This window comes from Dipodomys ordii, unplaced genomic scaffold (assembly GCF_000151885.1).
Source record: "Dipodomys ordii isolate 6190 unplaced genomic scaffold, Dord_2.0 Scaffold67, whole genome shotgun sequence".
NCBI lineage: Eukaryota > Metazoa > Chordata > Mammalia > Rodentia > Heteromyidae > Dipodomys > Dipodomys ordii.
The window spans coordinates 1,069,001-1,092,175 of record NW_012267283.1 but is presented as its reverse complement, the minus strand read 5'-3'; the positions used below and the strand labels follow the sequence as shown (position 1 = coordinate 1,092,175).

General features: G+C 43.3%; 1 protein-coding gene and 1 long non-coding RNA gene across 3 annotated transcripts; both read right to left on the bottom strand.

Annotated features, from left to right (window-relative positions):
* Positions 1 to 328: 328 nt before the first annotated feature.
* LOC105990844 lies at positions 329 to 21,897 on the bottom strand. The gene is made up of 3 exons (XR_001175337.1): positions 21,885 to 21,897; positions 21,480 to 21,485; positions 329 to 486 (listed from the first exon to the last, which is right to left on the bottom strand). It is a non-coding gene; the product is annotated as an uncharacterized LOC105990844 (long non-coding RNA).
* Ptgr1 (prostaglandin reductase 1) lies at positions 869 to 23,175 on the bottom strand. 2 transcript variants are annotated; one of them, XM_013023255.1, is made up of 10 exons: positions 23,107 to 23,175; positions 20,207 to 20,321; positions 17,094 to 17,139; positions 16,889 to 16,945; positions 13,405 to 13,572; positions 10,947 to 11,064; positions 10,198 to 10,353; positions 8,357 to 8,465; positions 5,591 to 5,709; positions 869 to 1,196 (listed from the first exon to the last, which is right to left on the bottom strand). In XM_013023255.1, the coding sequence occupies exons 2-10, from the start codon at positions 20,310 to 20,312 to the stop codon at positions 1,086 to 1,088; spliced, it is 990 nt and encodes a 329-aa protein (XP_012878709.1). In that variant the 5' UTR covers positions 20,313 to 20,321; positions 23,107 to 23,175; the 3' UTR covers positions 869 to 1,085. The 2 variants fall into 2 exon arrangements, with proteins under 2 accessions (XP_012878709.1, XP_012878710.1); XM_013023256.1 differs by lacking the exon at positions 23,107 to 23,175 and adding an exon at positions 22,927 to 22,950.

Below are 23,175 nucleotides of genomic sequence, written 5' to 3'. Positions count from 1 at the left end.
CCCCACGACCGACAAAAACAAAAACAAAAAGTCGAATTTGGACTATTTATTAAAACACTGGCGACTAGCCGGGCGCCTGTGGCTCGTGCCTGTATTCCTAGCTACTCAGGAGGCTGAGATCTGAGGATCACGGTTCAAAGCCAGTCCAGGCAAGAAAGTCAGTGAGACTCTTACCTCCAATAAACCACTCAGAAAACTGGAAGTGGCACTGTGGCTCAAGTGGTAGAGCGCTAGCCTTGAGCTGAAGAGCTGAGGGACAGCACCCAGGCCGAGTTCAAGCTCCATGACCGACAAAAAAAAAAAGTACTTTTATTTTTTAATTGTATTTGAGTGTTATTTATTCATAAGGTTCAGATTTCAAACAGTACAAAAGATTACACAATATAAAGATTTCTCTAATCCCAATCCTTCCAGTAGTCTCCACTACACTCGACTATTTGAACCAGCCCTCCAGTTCTCTTCTTTGAAGATAGTAATCTTCCCCTCCTTTTAAAAGCATGGCATTGTACCTTTCTACATATTTACACCTTTTGTGTTCCTTGGGAAGCCTTTAAAGATTAAAATCATGAATATATATTTAGATACATATTCCCAGTGTTACATTTCTTAAATTTTTGGCAGTGTTTGTCAATGATAGATTCTGTCCTTGGTCTGTTACGTTATTAGACTCAACTATAGCGTGTCAGTGTGGACTCTTAGACCTCTGACATCAGTATGGATCACTTCTGGTGTCAACATAAGCACAGGGGTGATCTTCTGACTTCAATTTCACCCACTTTTGCAGGGAGTTAGCTAATACTTACTGGCTTTTACCAATGAGAAATCAGAAATCCAAAGTCACAGGTAGACTTTTGGGCTCCAAAGCCAATTTTTTTTTTAAACACCACCAAAGGGGAACCATGGAAGGTAGAGAGATGGCTGATTGTTGTTCATGAGATTTCCATTCTGTCACTCATCACAGTATGTTTTATTAGGTAGATAACCCTTATTACAGTTGCTGATTCTTACATAAGTAAGGCAATACACATTTTTACCAAATGGTGAAGGGCTAATGGTCCAGAGATGATTCTCTGTGCCATTTTTCTTCATGCTTTCACTATTGTCTTCCCCAAATTATCTCCTTTCATCATTCCCATGAATGCTGCTGGCATGTTTTCAAATCCTTCGATAATATATTCATGATATTGGATTTTACCCTGTATCGAATCAACAACAAATGGGTTTATTTTACATTTCAGATGACACTCTTCGCATCTGAGCCACAAGCTGTATTGGCTACATTATGTGAACATTGAAAATACGAGATGGAGACTTTGTTTTCTGTGAACTCAGAAGTTAATTTGGGAGCTGGGCAATGGTGGCTCACGCCTGTAATCCTAGCGATTCAGGAGCCTGAGATCTGAGAATCACGGTTCAAAGTCAGGCCGGGCAGGAAAGTCCATGAAACCCTTATCTCCACTTAACCACCAAAAAACCAGTGGAGCTGTGGCTCAAAGTGGTAGAGCACTAGCCTTGAGCAAAAGAGTTCAGGGACAGCACCCAGGTCCTGAATTCAAACCCTACAACTGATTTTTAAAAAAAAAGTTAATTTGGGGGTGCCACACATGATGCATATAACAGAGTATAAAGTATGCACCACAAAAACTTCATAGTAGATAGATATCAGAACACAGTATGACAACAAAAGAAATACCACAAGCTCCAGTTCAGCGATTTCTAAGTAAATGGTACAGAAACATTTAATAATGCAATGATCTCAGGAAAGGTGGAAGGAGACTAGGAAAGGAGCCACCCTTCTACATCCAGGATATAGAAGAGCCAGGATATAGAATCATTTTCTCTAAGCCCAGAAGAAGCCATGTAAATACTGTGGCAGTTTAATAATTTGCTGCTCTTTTAAACTAAGGTTCTTTCAATATGTATTTATTTATGTAGAGAGTGGGAGGGTCATGTCATTATGGGAGGTTTTTCATTTCCCTTTGTCTTTTTTTTGGGTCTGGTCGTGGGGCCTGAACTCTGGGCCTGGGCACTGTCCCTCAGCTCTTCAGCTCAAGGCTAGCTAGCGCTCTACCACTTGAGCCACAGCGCCATTTCCAGCTTCTTTCTTTTTGCTTATGTGGTGCTGAGGAATCTAACCCAGGGCCTCATGCATGCAAGGCAAGCGCTCTACCACTGAGCCACCTTCCCAGCCCCTTTCATTTCCCTTTCTATGATAAGGCACACAGTCTACATTTTCAAAAACTTTTAAAGGTCTTGCAGAGCAAGATTATAGGCATGAGTGACTTAGGAGCTGACATCTGAGAATCACAGTTCAAAGCCAGACCAGGGAAAAAAATCCTTGAGATTCTTTTTTTTTCTTCATCCAAGACCTAGACTTAAACTTGTTAGCTAATGCATTATAATCAGTGGCAGGCATCCTACACATGAGCCATGCCTCTAAGCCCTAAGACTCTTCTCTCAAATTGGTCACCAAAAAATCTGGAAGTGACGCTGTGGTTCAAATTGTAAAGTGCCAATCTTGAGCTAAAAAACAAACAAACAAACAAAAAAAAACCTAAGGGATAGTACCAGACTGAGTTTAAACCCCAGTACTGGCACAAAAACATAACAACAAAATTATTTCTTTGGGTTCACTCCCCAGCACATCAATGAGGGGGAAAAAAGAGCAAAGACCAGGAAAGAAAAGAAAAGGATTAAGAAGATATTAGGAGCCAGGCACAAGGGGCTCACGCCTGTAACCCTAGCTACTCAGGAAGCTGAGATGTGAGGATCTTGGTTTGAAGCCAGACCTGGCAGGAAAGTCCATGAGACTACTATCTCCAATAAACTACCCAAAAGCCAGAAGTGGAGCTATGGCTCAAGTGGTAGAGCACAAGCCTTAGCAAAACAGCTCAGGGACAGCACCCAGGCCTCGAGACTGGTGTGCACATGTGCACGCGTGCACACACACAAAAAGGGAGAAAGAAGAAGGGAGAGGAGGAAGAGGCGGAGGAGGAGGGGAATGAGAAGTGGGAAGGGGAGGAAGGGGGAGGAGAAGAAAAGAAGAAATTCGGTCCCCTCAGCTTCACTTTGTTAGAGGAAGCATCAGGGATACCAGCACAGGAGTTTCTTGTCAGCTGAGATCACAGAGGACAAAGAGGCTATGCATTGGAACTTAAAAATAATTCAGTTCCTTCCAGCTTTCTAAAGAGAGCACTCCAAGTGTTAGTCTTGGAAAATCATCAAGTGCCAGAAGAACAATCTATTTCTTTGAACTGGAAAAATGATCATAGGCCAGGAATTAGGAAGCACTATAGCACATTTTTTTTTCTAAAACTCAAATAATGCATCTCCATTCTTCAGATTTCTTTGACTGAAAGTCCACATAGTCACGTGGGAAAATGACCAAGCATAGGAGAAAGGGAATGGCTTCTTCTGGATGCAAAGGCATGGCTGAAGGAAGGCTCTTTTTGGTCTAGGACCTGGGAAGTGGTAGGTCTATTTGTAGGTCCCACTAACATTTATCTGCTCCACAATGCTTATATAGTGCCTGCAAGTTGCGAGTGGAGTCCCAGGGGTTGAACCCAGGACCTCACCCATGCTAAATCATGTGCTTTACCACTCAGATGCATTCCCAGCTTTCCTGATGCCTACATGGATTTAGACAAAACAGTATTCTGGATGTTGGAGATAGTCCAGGAAATAAAACATATGAGCATTATCCTCATGAAGGTTAGGTTCATGGAAACCAGATAGGTAATGCATATGAATGAGTAAGCTATAGGTTATATTAAAATCAAATTGCTGGTGATAAAAGAGAAGAAACATCAGAAATAAGGGGAGTTGCTACTTAAAATAAGGTGGAAAATTGCCTTACTCATTCCAGTGTCCTATAGCATGATAAGGCTGACGACAGTGAATTGCATATTTCAAAATAGCTAGTGGAGAAGAATTTGCATGGTCCAATCAAAGAAATGATAAATGTTCAATGGCTATCCCAATTACCTTGAGCTAATAATTTTACATTGTGCATAGGTACTGAAATGTGTACCTCATTGATGTACACAATTACAATATGTCAACTACAAATTTATATAAATTTTAGGGAAAGGGGCTAGGTGTAGTGTTTCACACCTAGAATCCCAGATTCTTGAGAAGTGGAGATAGGAGGATATGGTTTGAAGCCAGCCCAGCGAAAAAACTATGAAACCCTGTTTGGAAAACAAAATCAAGAAAAAGAGGGCTGGGGAGAAGTAGAGTGTTTTCCTATCCAGCATGAAGCTCTGACTTCAAGTGGGAAGAGAGAAACTGTATGCATGTGTATAGACACTATTTCCAGGTAGTTTTTTTATAAAAGGAAGAATAGTGAAATGGCTCTGTATTTGAATGGAAATAAAATCTAGAGAAGGGTCAGTTGTGGTGGTACATGCTTGTAATCCTGGCAATAGGGCGGTTGAGGTGGGAAGATTGAGTTCGAAGCAAGCCTGGACTATACAGAGACTCTCTAGTCCCTCTAAAAAGAAACATATTTAGAGAGGATTTTTGTTGTTGTTGTTGTTTCTTTTGTTTTATGCCAGTCCTGGGGCTTGAACGCAGGGCCTGGGTGCTGTCCCTGAGCTCTTTTGCTCAAGTCTAGTGCTCTATCACTTTGAGGCACAACTTCATTTCCATTTTTCTGGTGGTTACCTGGAGATAAGAGTCCCACGGACTTGCCTGGGCTGGCTTTGAACCACAATCCTCAGATCTCAGCCTCCTAAGAAGCTAGGATTACAGGCGTGAGCCATCAGCACCTGGCTTTATTTTTCTTTTTAAGATGGAAAAGGTAAGGCTCATTATATTTAAAAGGCAGTGACAGTGGACTTGGTCTTTTGGAATCTGGGATGACTGGCACTTCTAAAGCTGTTGCAAATGTCGAAGAGATGTTTGCAAGAAGATTGACAAAAGATGACAAAGAGTATAATTGGAGCCCCTCCAATTATTGAGGAATAGAATGGCAGAGTTGGTAGGAACCAAAGAAATAGAAGCACTTGGTTGCAAGATAACAGACAGTTTATAGAGTTAGGGGCAGCAGATGGAGATGGTCAAGTGACAGCCCAGCAAATCAGTAACAAGGATGATCCTGGGCCAACAAGTACCCACAGCACAGACAAGAGCCTTACTACCCACAGGAGTCTCCCTATGGCTACCACTGAGAGGATGTGTGCAGCTCGGATAAACCCTTTGCTTTTAACACGAGTCTGCTTGCTGTCTGTTGGTCATGGTTTTCCAACTTGCTTTAGGGACTGGACTGGAAAGTTTTTGGAATTTAAAACTTAAAAAAAAACTTCCTAGAAAGAGGTTATGGTTATTGGAATAAGGATCCCATCCATTCCTTGACTTCTAACGTTTCGTTTGTTTCCTGCCTTCCTAGTGCTTTGAGTTTGCTACATTTTCCTTATTTGATCTCCGGAAGTTCTTTCATCAGCACAAAAATAAAAACGCTTAACAACAACAACAACAACAAAAGAGGCAGTAGCCCAGGAGACAGGGAGAAAGGACGATACAGCAAAAGGGAGGGAGAAAGTGGTGCCCAATGGTCTGGGGTGTAAAAAGCCTGACCGAAACCCCTTACCTCGGAGACCCATTTCAGCAAGTCTTCCAGAGCTTTCTGGCGGACGTCTTCGGGCCAGCGGCTGTAAAGGAACCCTTCCATGCGGAGCTGCTGGTAGATGATCTTCTCTGGAGGTGGGCCTGAAAGAGGAGGGTGTTTCGGTGACAAGGCCCAGGATGAGGACACAAGCCACACAAGTCACTGTCACTGTTTTCCTGGTGCCTCCCCCTTCTACTTCCTCCGCTCCTTCTCTTGTGATCTGCTAAGTATTACCATGCACTCTGTGTTAGGGAGAATAACGGCCCTGAAAGACATACCCAGAACCTGTGCGTATGTTAAAATAGGTGGCAAAAAGACTTTGGCAGTTGTGACTAAACTAGGAACCCTCAGATGGGGCGATTACAAATGTATGTAACGGGTGGTTTCAGTATAATCATAAGCATGCTAAGTTATAAAGGAAAGAAGGACCTAGGAAAGTTAGTGTGAAGGAAAAGTAAAAATAAGTGATAATGTTAGTAGGGATAAGACAGTTATGATAGCCTCTAGAAGCTGGAAAAGGTAAAGAAACAGATTCTCCTCTAGGGATTCCAGAAAAAGAAACAGCTGTTTTAGACATTCATTTTAGACTTTAACCTTCAGAACTATAAGAATACATTTCTGTTAAGTACTAAGCTTGTGCTCATTTGTCACCGCAGCAATAGGAAACTAATACACACCAAGAAGCCTTACTCAGACCCAACAGCCAAGAAACTCACACTCTGTAAGCAAGGCCAACCCAAGTTTCCCAAGCAGTTCTATGAAGAAGAGGCCCCAAAGATAGCACATGAAAGTGTTCTGGACTTTCCAAGAATGAACACATAGCATGCTCTTCTTTATGATTGTAGTGAATTCATTCTGGGACATGAACTCACTTCCTTCTGTTCTGTTCTAAAAGGAGATGTAAAATAAACCAATGTACATTCTCAAGTCTAAGAGTCAGTAAGAGAGAACAGATCAACTACTCCCATAAACACCTACCCTCGCCATTTCAGGATGCCAAAAGAAAACCTGACAACACTCTCCTATTTAAGAGTTTCAAGTGGAAACTTATCAAAAGAGTGACTTGGCCCTTCCTCCAAGTTCTCTTCATTGTAATTGTGGATTTGGTCTCAAGAACTTGGATTTCTGATAAATGCATGAAATTGGTGATGCTGCTGGCCCTGGGACCCCATCTTGAGAACCACCAGCCTAAAAAGAAACCAAGGCTGTCCTACAGCCTATGAAGAAGAGACTGTTCTTCTGTGTGAGAAAGAAAAGCTTGGATTACCTCTGCTGATTTATTTCCCAAGGGGTCCTAAGTGAGGAAAAATTGAGAGCATAGTCTTATAAGTCTTACACGTTTCAAAAAGTCAAGTGAAAAGTTCAGGGCCATGAAAAGCCAATCCAAGTGCTAGACTCCATTGTTGGTATCCTGGATAAATGGCATCCCTCAAGCCTAGTCCCTGCTCATCACTTTGAAGAGGAAATAGACAAGGCCAGTTGTCAGCTCCAAGACCAAGCTGACCAGCTAAGCTGCCCAAGACCAGTTCAGGTTACTTATCCAAAACATCTGGCTGCCCCTAATTTGGACTCTGGTTAACAAAACACACCCTTCAGCTCTGCTTAGTTGGCAGGCTGAGGATTTTCCATGATGCTAGATTCGCATAAACAGGAAAAATAGAGGAAATTAAAAAGTCCTTAAACAGCCAGGCATCAGTGGCTCACACCTGTAATCCTAGCTACTCAGGAGGCTGAGATCTGAGGATCACGGTTCATAGCCAGCCTGGGCAGGAAAGGCTGTGAAACTCTTATCTCCAATAAACCACCAGAAAACCAGAAGTGGCACTTGAGCTCAAGTGGTAGAGTGCTAGTCTTGAACTGAAGAGCTGAGGGACAGCACCCAAGCCCAGAATTCAAGCCCCATGACCGACAAAAAAACAACAACAACAACAAAAAAAAACAAGTCCCTAACCAGGCAATTGCCAAGTGAGTCTGGTATTGGATGTTGCATAGTCCAAAGGGGAATCTGCGAATTGTTCTTCCTCAGTCTCCTTCTCTGCAAGCCTTCCTGTCGCTGTGTACTTGTGTGGCCCCGTTCCTCGGGCTTGAACTCAGGAATCTGGCACTGTCTTCTTGAGCTTCTTTTGGCTCAAGGCTAGCTCTCTACAACTTGAGCCACAGCACCACTTTCGCCTTTTTCTTTCTTTCTCTCTTTCTTTCTTTCTTTCTTTCTTTCTTTCTTTCTTTCTTTCTTTCTTTCTTTCTTTCTTTCTTTCTTTCTTTCTTTCTTTGTCGGTCATGAGGCTTGAACTCTGGGTCTAGGTGTGGTCCCTTAGCTCTTCAGCTCAAAGCTAGAGTTCTACCACTTGAGCCACAGCACCACTTCCGGCTTTTTCTGTTTATGTGGTGCTGAGGAATCGAATCCAGGGCCTCATGCATGCAAGGCAAGCGCTCTACCACTGAGTCACCTTCCCAGCCTGACTTCTGCCTTTTTCTGTATAGTTTATTGGAGATAAGAGTCTTGTGGTCTTTCCTGCCTGGAAGCTGGCTTCAAACCATGATCCTCCGATCTCACATCCTGAGTAGCTAGGATTACAAGCATGAGCTACCAGCGCCTGGCTGTAATTAAGTATTTTTATTTATTCATTACATTTACCAGGAATATCAAGAAATCTGCCTAATATTTTGACCGCCACTGGCCTATCTCATATCTGGGTCTTCTGCTTGCCCAGTCTTCCCATGTCAGTGATCACACGCATGAGCAGTTACCTGGCGGGAGAGCGTGAGTACTGTTATACGTAGAGATTGCCCCACAGATTGCAATTCTACCGAATGTCTTCATCTGGGATATGACAGCATTTGAAAACTCTCCACCTACCTAAACAGACAGGGAAACACACACCTTAAGTAATCTAATGCCTGACTTAGAGAATCAATACATCATGATCATTATTTCACAATATGGTTTTTAGTAACAATGAAACTGACTGAACTAGCCAGGTGCTGCTGGCTCATGCCTGTAATCCTAGATACTCAAGAGGCTGAGATCTGAGGCTTGTGGTTCAAAGCTAGCAGGGCAGAAAAGTTAGTGAGACTCTTATTTCCAAGTTACCACCAAAAAAGCTGGAGGTGGAGCTGAGGTTCAAGTGGGAGAATGCTAGGTTTGAGCCAAAAAAAAAAGTTCAGGGACAATGTCTAGGCCCTGAGTTCAAGCCCCAGAACCAACAACATAAAACCAAAAGCAAAATAAAAAACTGACTGAAATAGCACAACAGTGTAGAGAATTGCAGTTAGAAAAACTTTAGGAACATATATTACATAACTTATAATATTAAAGTTCTTTGCTCAGCTGAGTAGTCTCAAAAGGCACATGAAGAACTCAGGTTTTCCAGTTTCAAATTTTACTACAAAGCCAAATTAATCAAGACTATTTGAAAATAGAAATATAGGCTAGAGTCCAAAATAGAATCCTTACATTTATGATCAACTAGTTTTTCTATTCTAATGCTCAAACAACTTAATAGGGGAGAAAATAGCCCTCTCAACAAACGGTGTAAAATCACTGTAGAATTAGATCTTTCTCATATGAAAATACAAATTAATTTGACATGGAATACAGAACTAAAATTTTGAAACTCTTAAGAAATATATCTTTTTCTTTTCTCTGTGTGTGTGAGCTGGCACTAGTCCCTTATTTTTTTTTTTTTAACACAAGGATAGCACTCTACCAGTTAAGCCACAGCTCCAGTTCTAGCTTTTTACTGATTAATTGGAGATAAGAGTCTCATAAGACTTTCCTGTGTAGGCTGACTGCAATCCTCAGATGTTAGCCTCCTAAGTAGCTAAGGTTATAGGCATGAGCCTCTGGCTCATGCTGGCTTATAGAAGTCTACCTTTTTGGCCACTCTGAGTAAGCCAAAGCTTCTTTAAACATAACACCTACAATCCCAAGACCCAGAAGAAAAAAGAGATAATCAGCCACTGAGATAGGGTCACATCTGTAACCTTAGTTATTCAGGAGGCTAAGATCTGAAGATAGCGGTTTGAAGCCAGCTCAGGCAGAAAAGCCCATGAAACTCTTATCTCCAATAAACCACCAGAAAACTGGAAGTGGCACTGTAGTTCAAGTAGTAGAGCGCTCGCCTTGAGCTGAAGAGTGCAGGGACAGTGCCCAGGCCCAGAGTTCAAGCCCCACAACCGACAAAAAAAAATAATAAATAAAGTAAATTGTATTTCACAACAACTTTTCTAAAAAGTCCTATGTGCTGGGCACTGCTGGCTCATACCTGCAATCCTATCCACTCAGAAGGCTGAGATAGAAAGATCATGGTTCGAAGTCAGCTCAGAGAGGAAAGTGTGTGAGACTCTCATCTCCACTGATTACCAGAAAACTGGAAGTGGTGCTGTGGCTCAAGTGGGTAGAGTGCTAGCAAAAACTTCTCAGGGACAGCGCCCAAGCCCTAAGCTTAAGCAACAAAAACCCTGAGTTCAACCAACAAAAAAGAAATCTCATATGTATATTCTTCATATATTCTAAATGGAAACTTCAGAAATAGGAAATAATACATCATACTGTATTAACACATCCAATAGATCTGGTTTGTACTTACATTGTCAAAATAGCAATCGTACCCATCAGGAGAGGCATTTTTCAAAGCTTGCTCCAAAGATTTTTCCGTCTTGTAGTTAAAAGCAACATCAAATCCAATCTTTTTCAGATAAGCAATTTTTTCATCAGAACCTGCTGATCCAACAACTTTGCAGCCCTAAATGAGGAGAGGAATAGAAGCAATTAATGAGCCTGAAACATGGGTCAACTTCTATTTCCATAGTGTCTACGAGGGCAGACTCCTCACAAACAAACCTTACATTGGCCAACTGTTAGTCACTGGGACTAAATACTTAACAATAACAACCTAAGCATGGTAGCTGGTAGTCCGTGCCTGTAATTCTAGTTACTCAGGAGGCTGAGCTGTGAGGATCACAGTTCAAAGCCAGCCTGGGCAGAAAAATCTGTGAGACACTTACATCCTTTTAACCAGCAAAAAGCTAGAAATGGAACTGTGGCTCAAGTGGTAGAGCAAAATGGTCTTGAGCAAAATGCTAAGGAACACTACCTAGGGCCTGAGTTCAAGCTCAGGCAAAAAGATACAAAAACAAAAAGAAATATAAAAGTGCTTACAAACTCACTGTTGTAGAGGGAGGCCATTCCTCTATACCTGCCACAGCATCAAATAACAGTGCTCAGTTTGTCTTTGCTACACTATTTCTTCACCCATTTCTCAATCTCTAAAGAACCTCCTCTAACTAGGCTATAAAGTCCTGGAGGCCAGGGAGGTCACTGTAAGAAGACACTTACCTTGAGCTTTGCGATCTGCCCCACGACAGAGCCTACCGCACCTGCTGCAGCACTGACCATCACTGTGTCCCCACTCTTCGCACCACAGATTTCCAGTAGGCCAAAGTAGGCCGTTAGACTAAGGGAAAAAAATCAGTCTTTATATTTGGTTTTTTCCCTCTTTTCTCCACTCTCTTTTTTACTCCCTCCCTATCTATCCCAGGCTATCTATCTATCTATCTATCTATCTATCTATCTATCTATCTATCTATCTATCTATCTATCTATCTATCTGTCCTTCTTATCTAGCCCAAGGTAGCCTTAAACTCAAGACCCAATTACTGCAGGGTCCCAAGTGCTGATATTACAGACAAGTGCTGCCACACCTCCCTCACCCTCTCTCTTTTCTTTTCTTTATTTGTCCATCATGAGGCTTGAACTCTGGGTCTGGGCACTGTCCATGAGCTTTTCTGCTCAAAGCTAGCATTTTATTACTTTAAGCCACAGCACCATTTCCGGTTTTCTGGTGGTTAACTGGAGATAAGAGTCTCACAGCCTTTAAGCCCAAGCTGGCTTTGAACCATAATCCTCAGATTTCAGTCTCCTGAGTAGCTAGGATGACAGGTATGAGCCACCAGAGCCTGGCTGTATTTCTTATATAAGCCTTGAAGGTCTTCTCAGTAGCTCAGGGCCATCGGTCCCAGTAAAAGATTTGAAAAACAAACAACAACATAGGAAGTGAGCATTTCCAGCCTAAATGGTCCACTTTCTGTTTCCAGTAGGAATAAAGGTAATATGTTCTAGGAAGAGGACAGAGAATTGGTTGGAAAGGGTGCTTTCTCTCCATTCCAGGTCAGATCCCTGTTGTACAAAGATGGATTTCCCCTTCAACATTGAGGATCTACACGGAGAGCTTGTGCCATTCTCTATGTAAGCCCTAGGAGATAGTTAGCTTTGTGGAGAAGGTATCCATGTTATCCCAGTCCTTACCCATAGATACAGTGCTATGATATGTCCAGATATGAGCGGTCAGAGAGAGCATAACACAGAGGAATAGAGGGACTGTGGAAATTCCCTTATGTTGCCTTAAGTGGGATGCTGATATTAGTCTGCAGGGAAAGAGTCACTGAGTGCACAAAGATACAGTACAGGCAGTACTCCTGGGAACTTAGTGACCCACAGTAAATCTCAGTGGACAGAAACTTGGAAAGGGATGGGGAGGAGAAGTTATACCCACACAGCTCAAGTTCAGGAATGTTGTAACATATTCCCCTTCTATCAGCCCTTGGAACTTTGCCTCAACTAGAAAAAAAGGACAGGGGCTGGGAAGGTGGCTCAGCGGTAGAGTGCATGCCTTGCAAGCATGAGGCCCTGGGTTTGATTCCTCAGCACCACATAAACAGAAAAAGTCGGAAGTGGCGCTGTGGCTCCAGTGGTAGAGCGCTAGCCTTGAGCTGAAGAGCTGAGGGACAGCGCCCAGACCCAGAGTTCAGGCCCCATGACCAGCAAAAAAAAAAAAAAAAGAAAAAAAAAAGGATACACTGTGTTTTCAATCCAAATAAACATGGGAAATCACTGCACCAGACTGAAGCATTCTTTTACTATACCATCCAAATGAGAGCTTGAAATGAAATGAAGTTCAGTAATAGAAAAATTTTAAGTTTGGATTTCAGACTCCTGAGTGGCTTGGATTACAGGTGTGAGCCACCAGTGCCAGGCCCCATCTCCATTCTTAAATTATGTGAGACTGTACTTAATTTTCTCTTAACCTGGTGTTTTTAAAAAGATGAGTACGGCATCATGTTCTTCAGAATTCCATTAATGTTCATTAAAAATTTAGCATCTCAAGTCCCAAATTCAACTCCATTTATAGTCTAAAGCAGAATTCCTAACCTTTTTTTTTTTTTTAAGATGGGGTCTTCCTGTGTGGTCCAAATTAGTTTACTCCATCACACTTTGCCTAAAGCACAAAGCAATGGAGTCAGCAGACCATAAACTAAGAAGTCTCGAGTCAAAATAAACCTTTTTTCCTTTTAAAACTGCTTCCCTCAGGTATCTGTCAGAGTGATGAGCAACTGGCTAATCCAACATCTAGGTGAGATCAGATGGTATTTGTCTTTCTCTGCCTGACTTACTTTACTTAATGTCTTCCAGTTCATCTATGTTTTTGTGTCAGCAATTCTTTCTTTCTAAAAGCTCTATCTTTCTATCTCATACATATGTACATATGGGTATATATACATGTATGTGTATATATATAGTCTATTGTGTATATTATGTATATAATGGAGGTGTAACCATCCTTTCTTTATCCATTTATCCACTGATGAACTCTTAGGTTGATGTTCTTCTCTTCTCAATCCTACCATCTTCTCTTAGACCCATAATACCTCAAGCCTCTTCTTGACCAAGGTCCAAACAAACCATTTTGGAAAACTAGTATGTCAGGTATTTAAGCAAATACATCCAAGAAACTCACCCTGGCATGCCCACGGTGCCCAGAGCCAAAGACAGCGGTACTGTATCTGGCCATTCTGCTAGCAGCTTTTGCAACTTTTTCCCATCAGAAATGGAGTGTGTTGTCCAGCCCAAGAAACCCAGGACAATAGTTCCTGTCGGAAAGGCTGAGTTTTTACTTTCCACAACTCTGAAAGATAAAGCACATTAAGATCTGTGACTCACCAGGGCACTAGTGGCTCAAGCCTTCAATCCTAGCTACTCAGGAGGCCGAGAAGACCTGAGTCTCTTCTTCCCTTATGTTGGAGTCAGGCTGTTATGTGGTTCATTTTCAAAAAGGGCATTTGGTTTGATAGTCCCTGGCTGATACTCTGCCATCTCTCTCCATCTTAATAGCCACTGGTACAGGGCTATTCAAGAATACTCTCGATGGTTCCAGCACCCTCACCTGGTCCACTTCTCTTCTTTTTAAGCAAAAGGCTTCTATTCTCTGGTTCAAGGTATCAGCCTTGAACCTCTCTCTCTCTCCATAATAAGCACCCAGGGCTTCACACTTGCTAGATATACTTGAACCATGTGTCTGGACCATTCATGGTCCTGTCTTCTCCCTCTCTCCTTACTTGTCTATCGCTCCACCACCTGCAGCAGCCTGCCTCCCACCCCCACTGCTTTCCTCATTGCCAAATCCAGTGGCTGTTCTTTAAAAATTATACTCTGCTCAATCCTGTGGGTCTCCCAGGACTCTTTCCCTGCCAGCTCCCCTGGAGACTCATGTCTCCTGGCTTTCTCTCTCTCTCTAAGCTGCCCCATTGCTGCTTCTTTAATAATTCCTTTTCTTTTACTTTCTCCCACTCTTATCATTCTTTACTGTTTTCTCCCTGTCCCCCATCAAAATACCATATTTATTCTAGGAAACTCAAAACATAAAATAAAACTATCAGGCTGGGAATTTAACTTGGTGGTAGAGCTCTTGCCTAGAATGCTTCAGGTCCTAGGTTCAAACCTCAGCATTGTAAAAAAAAAAAACCCTCAGCACTGTAAAAAATAAAGAAATATTTGTAAGTAAACTAGTTTAACAAAAGTAAAATAAAATAAAATGATCAGTTATAGCATTATAGCACAAAGATAACTGCTAGTACTTTGGTGTGGTTTATGGCAATCTTAGCATTTAAAAAAAGCATATTGTGCCGGGTGTCAGTGGCTCACGCCTGTCATCCTAGCTACTCAGGAGGCTGAGATCTGAGGATGGTGGTTCAAAGCCAGCCCGGGCAGGAAAGACCATGAGACTCTAATCTCCAATAAACCACTCAGAAAACTGGAAGTGGTGCTGAGGTACAGCGCCCAGGCTCAGAGTTCACGCCCCATGACAGGAAAAAAAAAACATACACACAAAAAAAATTAAAAAATAAAAATGCATATTGTATGTTTACTTGATTGAAATGGTTTTGTAATTTTGTTTTTCTCTCAAATTATATGAGTCTATACCATTAACTCTTGTTTTCCATGTTAGCAACAATCCTTCTAAAACTATAGAGCTTTAAAAACCTCAAAAATTTAATGATTCTCCTATCATTTGATTATTTCTAGTATCTTTCCTAATACAAATTACACTTTCATTAAAATTTTAAATGTTTACTGTTTCCTTAAACTATAGTTCTATAATTACTAGATAAAAGAGTATAATGATATTTGTACTTGTGCTATACATTGTCAGGCTCCTTTCTAGAAAGTTGTAGAAACTCTTTAAATAAGCATATCATCGTATCATCTCCAAAATCAGCAACGGTATTTTAAAAATCTTTGCCAGTTCAGCAAACAAATACGTTTGTTTCTTTGATTATTAAATAACATACACAACAATTTACAGTGATAAAAAGATGAAATGTGTTTGTGGGAGTAAACCTAGCACTTGGGGAGAAGTACCAGGAAGATACCAGTTTTCTCACAGTGAGTCTGTAAATTCCTGAAATCCCAATGAAAATCAGAATAGGATTTTAACCAATGGTATTATGATAGTCACTTAGAATTAAACATCACTCCTTTTTCAACACAAATACTAAATGACTAAACTTTTTTATTTCCACTTTTTTTGAGACAGGGTCTTACTATGTAGGCCAGGCTGGCCTTGAATTCATGATCCTTCTACCTTAATGTTCCCCCCATGTACCCCATTAGGGCTGGGATAACAGGCTACTTGAAAATTTCAATCAATGTTTGGGGACTGGAGAAAGACCATTAAAGACTCAAATATTCTCCATCCTTAACATACAAGAAATCTTTGCAGATCAAAGACAGAAAGTCATAAAGAAGGTCAAAAGATATAAATATAATTGATCAGAAAATTGATTATTAACTTAGAGAAAGTTCAGCCGTCTATCCATCTCAGATTGCCAAATCTGATAGCAAACAGTGAGCACAGATCAAAAGAAGCAGGTGCTTTTGTTCTAGTGCAGGGAGCAGGAACTCATACCATCTTTTTTTTTTTTTGGTAGTGGCAGGGATTCAATTTAGAGATCCACACTTGTTCAGTGGCTTTACCACTGGAGCCCCCTAGCCTTTCTTTTTTCTTTCGGTTTTAGTTAGTTTTAGAATACAATCTCCCATTTTTTCGTGGGGCAGGCTGAATCATAACCATTCTATTTATAGTTCCCATGTAACCAGAATGGAGGGTACAATAGCCAGCTCTTGGTTGAGATGGAAATTTATGAACTTTTTGCTTAGGCTAGCCTTGAACCATGATTTCTACCTCCCAAGTAGCTAGGATTATAAACATAAGCTATTCTTCCAGGGCCTCACACTTGTGTGTGTGTGTGTGTGTGTGTGTGTGTGTGTGTATGCGCACTCCAGTAGGGAGGTTTGAACTTAAGGCCTGGGCATTGTCCTTTAGCTTTTTTCTCTCAAGACTAGTGCTTGAACCACTTGAGCTATAGCTCCACTTGTGGCTTTTTGGTGAATAATAGGAGTTAAGAAGCTGGGCACCAGTGGCTCACACCTGTAATTGTAGCTACTGAGGAGACTGAGACCTGAGGGTCACAGTTCAAAGCCAGCCCAGATAAGGAAAGTCCCTGAGACTCTTTATCTCCAATGAACCACCAGAAAACCGCAAGTGGCGCTGTGGCTCAAGTGGTAGAGTGCTTTCCTTGAGCTGAAGAGCTCAGGGACAGTGTCCAGGCCCAGAGTTCAAGCCCTATAACCGACAAACAAAAACATAGGAGGTAAGAAACTTTCCTGCCAGGGCTGGCTTCAAATTGCAATCTTCCTATCTCAGTTTCCTAAGTAGCTAGGATTAATTCCTCCCTTGAAGTTGCTTCTCTCAGGCACTAACCCACCATCCTTCCTCCTTCCCTTTCAGGAAGTAGAGCAGGATTTCCCAGCTGCCCCTAGTATCAAACAGTGAGTGGACGGTCCAGGCTAACAGACTTGTAGACGCAATGGACAAAGCTGGAACGCAGCAGGAAGTGAAGGGGCTGCATTTTACAAGTCTTGGTAGCGGCATAAAGGATTACCTGGCCACCTGTTCTCCCATCATCATGTCACCCTCCTTCAATCTTTTGGCCGCCACTCTGAAAAAAAAAAAAAATCTGTTCTTATTAAGTTCATCTTGGAAAAGCTGTCCGAATTCTAAAAGTTCAGTTGGCTGTTGGAGAAGATGAGAAACTTTCACATAGGGTCTAACACACAGTACAGGAACTTTTGGGAGGGAAATAATACCTCATGTAAGGATCCACAGAAAGGAACAATGCTTCAAGCAGGACCTCTGCAAAACAAAGCATTCCACGAGCAATTAGAAACTACAGGCCTAGTGCCTATGCTGTTTTCCTGTGCTGTGGTTTTTTGTTTGTTTGTTTGTCAGTCGTGGGGCCTGAACTCTGGGCCTGGGTGCTGTCCCTCAGCTCTTTAGCTCAAGGCTAGCACTCTACCACTTGAGCCACAGCCCCACTTCTGACTTTTTCTGCTTATGTGGTGCTGAGGAATTGAACCCAAGGGCCTCATGCATGCAAGGCAAGTGCTCTATCACTGAGACACCTTCGCAGGCCTCCTGTGCTGTTTTTGAATCTAACTAAACAGATCCCTAACCTCCCCCCACAACAAAACAAAACAGGGCCCAAGGAGCAAACCTAGGACTTTGTGTGTGCCAGACAACAAGTCTACCACTAACTATTCCCTAGTCCCTCATCTATCTTTTTATGGAAGAGACAGGAAAAAGATAAGAAGGGCTCTTAGGAGGCAGGATAAGATGGCAGATTAAAAGCTTCCTTTGTTTGATGAAGGATTGTTTTAAATGTTTATATGCTAGCCTTGAGAGAAAAAGCTAAGAGACCATGCCAAGGCCCTGAGTTGAAACACCATTAAAGAACCTCCCCAAAAAACTGCAAGAAGGATTAAAAAATAGGATACGTGAGAAACGGACAGTATAGAATGATAGAGGAGGTGAGTATGATTAAAATATATTATATTCATGAATATAGAAGTATCAGAATAAATTCCCTCACACTGTACTATTAATATATGCTAAAAAAGAAAGGAAGGAAAAAAAAGAGAGAGACAGGTTCCAGTGGCTCATGCCTATAATCCTAGTTACAGCCACCCAAGAGACTGAGACCTAAAGATTGCAATTCAAAGCCAGCCAGGTCAGAAGAATCTGAAAGACTAGCTCCACTTAACTAGCAAAACGCTAGACTAGAGATATGGCTCAGTGGTAGAGCACTAGCCATAAGCAAGAAACCCAACAATCAACTGAAGCCCCATGTTTCAAGAATGAGAACCAGCACAAGAATGAGAGAGAAGAAGAGGAAGAGGAAGGGAAGGAGAGAAGGAGGGAGGGAAAAAGGGAGGGAGAGAGGGAAGAAGGGAAGGAGGGAAGATGAGAGAGAGAAAAAGAGAGAAAGTTCTCACATTTGGCCCAGCCCAGTTAACAATGATAATAATAATAACAACAACAATAATATCACTTACATTGCTCTATATGATTTACTTCATTTGATACTGTCAGCCATTGTTTCTGATGTTTTTAAGTTCAGGCTATGTTACTGGTCAGGGCCACATTTTGTAACCACCTTGCTGCAGCGCTCCCAGTGGCTTTCCTTACTAACTCCAGTTACAGAACAAAAAGGCATGCGCTTTGCTTTAGTGAACCTCATGCATACATTTTCCAGAATTTTGATCCCAAGTCTGAGCCATCAAAATTTAACCATGATTGCTCACTTTGCTACATTACTTGACTGTGTCCCCTTTTCTAGAAAGCTCACCTAACTATAAGCACTTCTTCTAGACACTCTGATAGTCTGAGCCGTATGCATGTGCTGGCGGTGCTTACCTCAATGATGAGCAGGGCAGAGAGAACATCCTCCATCCGCTCAAAGCCCAGGAGGCCAATGCTCCCAAGCATGGATTTTGGTTATTGAAGAATGCAGAGGGATCTTCTAGTCTGACATCAAGGCCTGGCAGATGGCAAAATACCACCTTCCCGGGGGATTGGCTCCCTGGCTGCTTCCCATCAAGAAATGCATTTGCAGCAGTGGAGGAGGTAGGTCAGTGGAAGAGGAAGGGCTTGCCTGGTACGCTCTGGGTTCAACCTTCAGTACCCACCACACAAAGCAGAGGAAAGGGAGGGGAGAGGTGGGGAGAGAAAAGGACAGGAGGGAAGGGGAGGGGGAGAGATGGGAAGGAAAAGGAGGAGAGGGAAAGGAGAATTTCCTAGGGGAATGTGACTTACTTTGACCAATGGGATATTAGTACACATAAAGACAAGTAGAGGCTTGAAAAGTCCGAGTACCCTGAAGCTTGCCAACTCAGGCCATTCTAGATCCATGATCCATTGTGAGAAAACAGCTCTAAGTAGCTTGCCCAAGAGGCCTCCCCAGAGGAACTGAGGCCTGCACCGCAGCAGAAAGCCTGCTGTATCATGTACATCAGTGACACCTATTTCCCCTCCCATCTGGCTTCTTGAGAGTCTCACTATGTAAGTCCAGGCTGGACCCAAACTCATCCTCCTCCTAGCTCTAATTTGAACTATGAAAGTGTTAAAGACCCATTGTGTGTGTGTGTATGTGTGTGTGTGTGTGTATGTGTGTGTGTGTGTGTGTGTGTCCATAACTGGACTTGAACTCAGGGCCCAGGCACTGTTTGTGAGCTTTTTTGCTCAAGGCTAATACTCTACCACTTAAACCACAGCTTGGGGGGGACAGTTAATTGGAGATAAGAGTCTCATGGACTTTCCTATCTGGGCTGGCTTTGAACTGTGATCCTCAGGTCTCAGCCTGCTGAGTAAGTAGTATTATAGGTGGGAGCCATCAATACCTGGCTTTGTGTGTGTGTGTGTGTGTGTGTGTGTGTGTGTGATACCAAAGGACTTTCTGCTCTTTTAGTTGAGCCATGCCCTCAACCCTTCTTACTTTCTCTAGCTGGGGGATAGTGCTATGCATTTACACGCTGGGCTAGACCACAATCCTAGTTACACTTCCCCCGCATAGCTGGGATAACAGGCATGAGCCACCATATCCAGCTATTGGTTGAGATGGGATCTCTTAAACTTTCTGCCCAGGCTGTCCTTCAACTGTGATCCTCCTAATCTCAGCCTCCAGAGTATCTAGGATTACAGGCATGAGCCAACACTCCCAGAGCAAGCCTATTCTAAAACAACCATTTCACCCAGATAAGGCCTACATAATAGTCACTCAGAAGAGCCCTGCCTGAACTGCCAACCCCCAGAATTGTGATCTAATAAATACTTGTTGAAGCTATCAGATTTGGGGTAATATGTTATATAACAAAGGCGAAGTGAAATAGTCTCTTTCACCTCTGAAATCCTGAGTGTGGCTCACCTCCATTTTTTAAGGGTGGGAGCTCAGTCGTCTTCAGCTGGAAGTTACTATCTGTAGGGTGACCTTCGAAGTGCTTCTTCAGCGTCCAGCTCTTAGCCTGCACCATTCTGAGTGCCTAGAACACAGTAGACGTGTGAGCACACAGAGGCCAGATGCTTACAGTTCTGGAGCCCCCTGCACTAGCCCAGAGAACATAACATTGCTACAGTATCATTAACGCCTACCATATCCATTTTTACTAGTACAATTAATTATACAAAGCAATGGGTTTCATTTAATAATTTCATATATACATACACAAATATATATTTGAATATATATATGCATATATATATATATATATATATAAATGATGCTTTGATTTTGTCCACCCTTTCAAGATCCTCCCTTCCCTCCCCTCATCCACTTCCTCTTCTGGAATAGTACCCTGGCTGTCATTCTCCCCTCTCCCCCCACACATACACCTAGATTCCACATATGAGAAAACATGTGATGTGATATTTGTCTTTGTAGGCTTAGCTCATTTCACTCAACCTAATGATCTCCAGTTTCACCTATTTTACTCCAAATGTTCTTTATGGCTTGTTATAAATAAGCATTGATATGCACATATATATATATATGGCCAGTTATGGGGCTTGAACTCTGACCTGGGCACTGTCCCTGAGCTCCTTTTGCTTAAGGTTAAAACTCTGCCACTTGAGCCACAAGGCCACTTCTAGCTTTTTCTGTGATTAAATGGAGATAAGAGTCTCAAGGACTTTGCTGCCAGAGCTGGCTTCAAACTGCGATCTTTGTATCTCAGCCTCCTGGGTAGCTAGGATTACAGGCGTGAGTCAACAGCACCCAGTTAATTCATTTTCTGGGCTGTGTTAGCTAAGCATTTCATATATATAAGCTCACATTATCCCTCAAATTTTGCCATTACTACATTTTCCTCATTCATTCATTCATGCATTGAAGGACACCTATGTGGATTCCATAGCCTGGCTGTTATGCATAGTGCCACAATAAGCATGGTTGTAAGGGTATCTTATTGTATGCTGACACAGATTGTATGGTAGTTCTACCATACAATAGTTTTTAGCTTTATGAGGGAACTTCTGTACTTATTTCCATTTTGGCTGGACTAATTTATACTCCCACCAATGGTGTACAAACAAGGGTTCCTCCCCCCAGCCCCCATCCTCCCAAGCATCCTTTACTTTTTCTACTCTGGATGACAGCCATTCTGACTGAAGAGAGATGGAATCTCGGGGCCATTCTGATTTACATTTCTCTGATAGTTAGAGATGTGGGACATCTTTTCATGGAATTACTAGCCATTTGTATTTCTTCTGAGAATTACCTGTCCAGTTCATTTCCCCATTTACTAGTTGTCGTTTTGGCATTAAATGTTGAATTCTTTGTATTTTCTAAATATTAATCTCTCTCAGTCGAACAGCTGACAAAGATATTCTCTCTGAAGTTGTCTTTTCCCTTTGGTACTTGTTTCCTTTGCTGTGCAGAGCTTTTTAATTTAATGCAATTTCACCTGTCAATTCTTCCTATTATTTCCTGAGCTATTTCCTCAAGTTCAAGCCAGGAAGTTATTATCCTGCTTCAATCTTAAATCGTTTTCCCATAAGTGGTTTCCAAGTTTTAGGTCTTGCCTTCAAGTCAACTACACTACAACTACTCATTGTGCTTCAGATGCTCAGCTAAATGTATGATTTCTCTTTATTCCCAGAACTTTCCTAAACCATAGGCATATTATCATTGCTAATATACAGATGAGGAAACTTAGATGTGAAGATGCACCCCCCCACACACACACACAAGGTAAAAGAAAATGCAACCCAGCACAGAAGTTCTTCCCAGGCACCACTTAGACTAGAATTTCTCTAGAATACTGAACTGGACGTGCAAATATTCCCAGTTTCTCGCCTCTCATGAAGTAGATCCTCAGAAGAAAAAGTCAAACACAGAGAACCAAAGGAAAGTCGGGACATCTCTCTCCTTCGGAAAGCCACCCATCCCATCTTCAGGCAGCCGCAGGAACGCTCGCGGGCCACGGGGTGGCGCCGCCGCTCCACCTCTTCCGCGGGAGCCAAGGCTCGGGATTGGGCAACCAGACGGAAATCGAGGGCTGAAATTTAAACCACCGGACCCAAAACGGGTCAGGACCAGGGGCCCCGGACCGTCCCCGCGCCGGGGGAATGCCAACGCCCCCCCCGGCCCCCCGGCCCCCCGGCCAGGACGGGGTGGCGGGAGCCAGTCTGCGCCGGGGGTGGGGTGGAGGGGGGCGATTGGGGATCGGCGGGGGAGGGGGACACTTCGTGGGGCGCTGGAACACCGATCGGAGCCCACTCCCTCCCCCCCAAACTTCACACTGACAATCAACTGTGGGGTCCCGGTATTTCACAACCACACGCACCTTCACGCACCATCCAGCACCGCGCGCAGTCCGCGGCGAGCAAGCGCTCCACACCGAGGCTTCCCGCCTGACCCCTCGCGACCTTTGACCAGCAATGCCACCCCCCCTCTCCCTCCCCTCCCCAGCCCCCTCCGCCTCCGCCCGCCCCGCGCCCGCGCCGGTTCGTGGCAGCTGTGGAGGTGTCCACTTGCTTTTGTCTGTCTTCCCGCCCACCCGAGGGAGGGCCCGGGGGGACCCGATCGCCGCGCTCGGCGCCGCCCGGTCCTGCTCGCCGCGCCCACCCCGCGCCCTCCCCGATTCCCACCTCGTGGTTCTCCCCGACGCCCGGGCCGCCCGTCTTCAGCGGGCAGCTCCGCCCGCCCCAGCCGCGGGTCGGAGTTTCCGCCAGAGCCCGCAGGGGACCCAGCGATCGTACGGAGCGCCCACCCGCCGCGGCCCGCAGCGCAGACCTCCGCCGGAGGGCGGAGGGCGGGCGGCTACTAACCAGACTCGAGGTTGCCCGGCGTGGACTGCGCGTCCCAGCGCCCCGCTCTTGGGTGTCTAGAGAGTGGGG

What these genes read in the sequence shown, in the direction of transcription:
- Ptgr1 (XM_013023255.1), bottom strand. Translation starts at nt 20,312, where the DNA reads ATGGTGCAGGCTAAGAGCTGGACGCTGAAGAAGCACTTCGAAGGTCAC. An exon ending in ATGGGAGAACAGGTGGCCAG is followed by an intron (nt 13,573 to 16,888) that starts GTAATCCTTTAT and finishes TTTATCTTTCAG; the next exon opens with AGTTGTGGAAAGTAAAAACT. An exon ending in GGCAGATCGCAAAGCTCAAG is followed by an intron (nt 10,354 to 10,946) that starts GTAAGTGTCTTC and finishes CTCCTCATTTAG; the next exon opens with GGCTGCAAAGTTGTTGGATC.